This window comes from Myxine glutinosa, chromosome 2 (genome assembly GCF_964187855.1).
Source record: "Myxine glutinosa chromosome 2, kmMyxGlut1.1, whole genome shotgun sequence".
NCBI lineage: Eukaryota > Metazoa > Chordata > Myxini > Myxiniformes > Myxinidae > Myxine > Myxine glutinosa.
Window position 1 is genome coordinate 12,249,514 of NC_136262.1, and position 5,632 is coordinate 12,255,145.

At 62.1% G+C, this 5,632-nt stretch overlaps 1 protein-coding gene across 3 annotated transcripts in view; it reads left to right on the forward strand.

Annotated features, from left to right (window-relative positions):
• Window positions 1-422: 422 nt before the first annotated feature.
• Window positions 423-5,632, forward strand: part of RBCK1 (RANBP2-type and C3HC4-type zinc finger containing 1) — a 108,750-nt gene continuing 103,540 nt past the window's right edge. Inside the window, exon 1 of one of the 3 annotated variants that reach the window (XM_068108719.2) lies at window positions 423-813. In XM_068108719.2, coding sequence (XP_067964820.2) covers window positions 649-813 — 165 coding nt within the window. In that variant the 5' untranslated portion in view covers window positions 423-648. The remainder of the gene's footprint in view (window positions 814-5,632) is intronic. The other 2 variants (XM_068108721.2, XM_068108720.2) reach the window with 2 other exon arrangements.

A 5,632-nucleotide genomic window follows, 5' to 3' on the forward strand; every position in this document is an offset into this window, starting at 1 on the left:
ATTTCTTCATTTAGTGTTATAAAGAGCATTAGCGAGTGTTTAAAAAGCAAATCATATGTGTTTTTGATTTATAATATTTTTACTCTTTGGGGAAGTTGCTGCTCACACGGAAACGCCATGATAAAGCTAATTTAACATTGATATACACCTCAACACGCAACCCCATTGACGGCAATAGCAGGGAAAATCCGCTCGGGGGAGAAAACCCCTTTGGGCAGGGGGGCAAATTAATGCGCTATAACCTTCATTATGTAACCCTTGGTCATCGTGTCAAGTTTGGTTCAGATTGGATGAGTAAGGACGGAATGTATTGGCGTCAAAAAATAATCAGACAGATGGACAGACACAAATGGTGTATTTTAGGATGATGATGATGATGATGATGATGATGATTATTATTTGCTTTTGGCTTTAGAACGGCCATGACAGTGTCGTTAGTTGTAGTACTTCGTACATAAAGTATCCCCCCGCCCAATCAGGTTGTGTAGACTTTATTGGAAATTTTATTCGTATACAATCATCGACTGGAATATAATTTTTGGGGAGATGATAATGTTATTGCAGGAAAGGAAGAAGGAAGCGGTGGACGAGTTTGCCGAGTTATCCATTTGTCCATTTACTAAGGTAGGTAAGGCGGAGTAATGCCCGATGTGTGCGAACGTGGTTTCCGAGGTGTTGCACTCGTGCTTTGCTGCCGTGCTTCGCGCACGCGGATCTGCTTGGGAGGCCACGAGTCCTCAACCACGACGACTACAGCTGTTTAAGACACGTCTTGGGTGCTTCCGATTGCTGGTGCGGGCGGCGGACGGCACGGTACGGGTACAGGAAGGAATAGGGACCTGCCTGTGTATTTCCGGGAAATCCTGACAAATCTAGTGGAATAAAGAGCGGTGTTTTGGTGCAGAACACATCGAAGGATGTGGTATTAAAACCTTTGGGTACAGTACAATGGGTACAGTGCGGTGTTGTGTACAGTACATGAGCTATCTCTAAAGTATGACGAGGAACAGTCTATGCTGTGACCTCTTCCTCACGTCACACATTCTTGGTTTAAACATTTGAAATTCGAGTTGGGTGTGCGAAGCAATATTGAACTGGAGCACAACATTTCGGTTGTGTGTGGTTGGAGTTAATACGTGTGGTGAGGATTACGTGTGGTGAGGGCTACGTGTGGTGAGGGCTACGTGTGGTGAGGGCTACGTGTGGTGAGGGCTACGTGTGGTGAGGGCTACGTGTGGTGAGGGCTACGTGTGGTGAGGGCTACGTGTGGTGAGGGCTACTTGTGGTGAGGGCTACGTGTGGTGAGGGCTACGTGTGGTGAGGGCTACGTGTGGTGAGGGCTACGTGTGGTGAGGGTTACGTGTGGTGATGGTTACGTGTGGTGAGGGTTACGTGTGGTGAGGGTTACGTGTGGTGAGGGTTACGTGTGGTGAGGGTTACGTGTGGTGAGGGTTACGTGTGGTGAGGGATACGTGTGGTGAGGGCTACGTGTGGTGAGGGTTACGTGTGGTGAGGGTTACGTGTGTGGAGGGTTACGTGTGGCGAGGGTTACGTGTGGCGAGGGTTACGTGTGGCGAGGGTTACGTGTGCCGAGGGTTACGTGTGCCGAGGGTTACGTGTGCCGAGGGTTACGTGTGCCGAGGGTTACGTGTGCCGAGGGTTACGTGTGGTGCTGGTGAGGGTTACTTGTGGTGAGGGTTACATGTGATGAGGCGAGGGGAGTTGCGCGTTTGCTGAGGTTTACGTGTGGTGAGGGTTACGTGTGGTGAGGAGAGGGGAGTTGCGCGTGTGGTGAGGAGAGGAGTTGCGCGTGTGGTGAGGAGAGGGGAGTTGCGCGTGTGGTGAGGAGAGGGGAGTTGCACGTGTGGTGAGGAGAGGGGAGTTGCACGTGTGGTGAGGAGAGGGGAGTTGCGCGTGTGGTGAGGTGAGGGGAGTTGCGCGTGTGGTGAGGAGAGGGGAGTTGCGCGTGTGGTGAGGAGAGGGGAGTTGTGCGTGTGGTGAGGAGAGGGGAGTTGCGTGTGTGGTGTGGTGAGGGGAGTTGCGCGTGTGGTGAGGTGAGGGGAGTTGCGCGTGAGGTGAGGGGAGTTGCGCGTGTGGTGAGGTGAGGGGAGTTGCGCGTGTGGTGAGGTGAGGGAGTTGCGCGTGAGGTGAGGGGAGTTGCGCGTGTGGTGAGGTGAGGGGAGTTCCGCATGTGGTGAGGTGAGGGGAGTTGCGCGTGTGGTGAGGTGAGGGGAGTTGCGCGTGTGGTGAGGTGAGGGGAGTTGCGCGTGTGGTGAGGTGGGAGTTGCGCGTGTGGTGAGGGGAGGGGAGTTGCGCGTGTGGTGAGGGGAGGGGAGTTGCGCGTAGGGTGAGGGGAGGGGACTTGCGCGTGGGGTGAGGGGAGGGGAGTTGCGCGTGGGGTGAGGGGAGGGGAGTTGCGCGTGGGGTGGGGTGAGGGGAGGGGAGTTGCGCGTGGGGTGAGGAGAGGGGAGATGCGCGTGGGGTGAGGAGAGGGGAGTTGCGCGTGGGGTGAGGAGAGGGGAGTTGCGCGTGGGGTGAGGAGAGGGGAGTTGCGCGTGGGGTGAGGAGAGGGGAGTTGCGCGTGGGGTGGGGTGAGGAGAGGGGAGTTGCGCGTGGGGTGAGGAGAGGGGAGTTGCGCGTGGGGTGAGGAGAGGGGAGTTGCGCGTGGGGTGAGGAGAGGGGAGTTGCGCGTGGGGTGAGGAGAGGGGAGTTGTGCATGGGGTGAGGAGAGGGGAGTTGCGCGTGTGGTGAGGAGAGGGGAGTTGCGCCTGTGGTGAGGAGAGGGGAGTTGCGCGTGTTGTGAGGAGAGGGGAGTTGCGCGTGTGGTGAGGAGAGGGGAGTTGCGCGTGTGGTGAGGAGAGGGGAGTTGCGCGTGTGGTGAGGAGAGGGGAGTTGCGCGTGTGGTGAGGAGAGGGGAGTTGCGCGTGTGGTGAGGAGAGGGGAGTTGCGCGTGTGGTGAGGAGAGGGGAGTTGCGCGTGTGGTGAGGAGAGGGGAGTTGCGCGTGTGGTGAGGAGAGGGGAGTTGCGCGTGTGGTGAGGAGAGGGGAGTTGCGCGTGTGGTGAGGAGAGGGGAGTTGCGCGTGTGGTGAGGTGAGGGGAGTTGCGCGTGTGGTGAGGAGAGGGGAGTTGCGCGTGTGGTTAGGAGAGGGGAGTTGCGCGTGTGGTGAGGAGAGGGGAGTTGCGCGTGTGTTGAGGAGAGGGGAGTTGCGCGTGTGGTGAGGAGAGGGGAGTTGCGCGTGTGGTGAGGAGAGGGGAGTTGCGCGTGTGGTGTGGTGAGGGGAGTTGCGCGTGTGGTGTGGTGAGGGGAGTTGCGCGTGTGGTGTGGTGAGGGGAGTTGCGCGTGTGGTGTGGTGAGGGGAGTTGCGCGTGTGGTGAGGTGAGGGGAGTTGCGCGTGTGGTGAGGTGAGGGGAGTTGCGCGTGTGGTGAGGTGAGGGGAGTTGCGCGTGTGGTGAGGTGAGCGGAGTTGCGCGTGTGGTGAGGGGAGTTGCGTTGCGCGTGTGGTGAGGTGAGGGGAGTTGCGCGTGTGGTGTGAGGGGAGTTGCGCGTGTGGTGAGAGGGGAGTTGCGCGTGTGGTGAGGTGGGAGTTGCGCTTGTGGTGAGGGGAGGGGAGTTGCGCGTGGGGTGAGGAGAGGGGAGTTGCGCGTGGGGTGAGGAGAGGGGAGTTGCGCGTGGGGTGGGGTGAGGAGAGGGGAGTTGCGCATGGGGTGGGGTGAGGAGAGGGGAGTTGCGCATGGGGTGGGGTGAGGAGAGGGGAGTTGCGCGTGGGGTGGGGTGAGGAGAGGGGAGTTGCGCGTGGGGTGAGGAGAGGAGTTGCGCGTGGGGTGAGGAGAGGGGAGTTGCACGTGGGGTGAGGAGAGGAGAGGGGAGTTGCGCGTGGGGTGAGGAGAGGAGAGGGGAGTTGCGTGTGGGGTGAGGAGAGGAGAGGGGAGTTGCGCGTGGGGTGAGGAGAGGCGAGTTGCGCGTGGGGTGAGGAGAGGTTGAGTTGCGCGTCGGGTCGGGTGAGGAGAGGAGAGGGGAGTTGCGCGTGAGGAGAGGAGAGGGGAGTTGCGCGTGGGGTGAGGAGAGGTTGAGTTGCGCGTCGGGTGAGGAGAGGGGAGTTGCGCGTGGGGTGCGGAGAGGGGAGTTGCGCGTGGGGTGAGGAGAGGGGAGTTGCACGTGGGGTGAGGAGAGGGGAGTTGCGCGTGGGGTGAGGAGAGGGGAGTTGCGCGTGGGGTGAGGAGAGGGGAGTTGCGCGTGGGGTGAGGAGAGGGGAGTTGCGCGTGGGGTGAGGAGAGGGGAGTTGCGCGTGGGGTGGGGTGAGGAGAGGGGAGTTGCGCATGGGGTGAGGAGAGGAGAGGGGAGTTGCGCGTGGGGTGAGGAGAGGTTGAGTTGCGCGTGGGGTGAGGAGAGGGGAGTTGCGCGTGGGGTGAGGAGAGGGGAGTTGCGCGTGGGGTGAGGAGAGGGGAGTTGCGCGTGGGGTGAGGGGAGGGGAGTTGCGCGTGGGGTGAGGGGGAGGGGAGTTGCGCATGGGGTGAGGGGAGGGGAGTTGCGCGTGGGGTGAGTGGAGGGGAGTTGCGCATGAGGGGAGGGGGGTTGCGCGTGTGGTGAGGAGAGGGGAGTTGCGCGTGTGGTGAGGAGAGGGGAGTTGCGCGTGTGGTGTGGTGAGGGGAGTTGCGCGTGTGGTGTGGTGAGGGAGTTGCGCGTGTGGTGTGGTGAGGGGAGTTGCGCGTGTGGTGTGGTGAGGGGAGTTGCGCGTGTGGTGTGGTGAGGGGAGTTGCGCGTGTGGTGTGGTGAGGGGAGTTGCGCGTGTGGTGAGGTGAGGGGAGTTGCGCGTGTGGTGAGGTGAGGGGAGTTCCGCGTGTGGTGAGGTGAGGGGAGTTGCGCGTGTGGTGAGGTGAGCGGAGTTGCGCGTGTGGTGAGGTGAGGGGAGTTGCGCGTGTGGTGAGGTGAGGGGAGTTGTGCGTGTGGTGAGGTGAGGGGAGTTGCGCGTGTGGTGAGGGCAGTTGCGCGTGTGGTGAGAGGGCAGTTGCGCGTGTGGTGAGGTGGGAGTTGCGCGTGTGGCGTGGTGAGGGGAGGGGAGTCGCGCGTGGGGTGAGGAGAGGGGAGTCGCGCGTGTGGCGTGGTGAGGGGAGGGGAGTCGCGCGTGGGGTGAGGGGAGGGGAGTCGCGCGTGGGGTGAGGGGAGGGGAGTCGCGCGTGGGGTGAGGGGAGGGGAGTCGCGCGTGGGGTGAGGGGAGGGGAGTCGCGCGTGGGGTGAGGGGAGGGGAGTCGCGCGTGGGGTGAGGGGAGGGGAGTCGCGCGTGGGGTGAGGGGAGGGGAGGTCGCGCGTGGGGTGAGGGGAGGGGAGTCGCGCGTGGGGTGAGGGGAGGGGAGTCGCGCGTGGGGTGAGGGGAGGGGAGTCGCGCGTGGGGTGAGGGGAGGGGAGTCGCGCGTGGGGTGGGGTGAGGGGAGGGGAGTCGCGCGTGGGGTGAGGGGAGGGGAGTCGCGCGTGGGGTGAGGGGAGGGGAGTCACGCGTGGGGTGAGGGGAGGGGAGTCGCGCGTGAGGTGGGGTGAGGGGAGGGGAGGGGAGTCGCGCGTGAGGTGAGGTGAGGTGGGGTGGGGTGAGGGGAGGGGAGGGGAGGGGAGTCGCGCGTGAGGTGGGGTGAGGGGAGG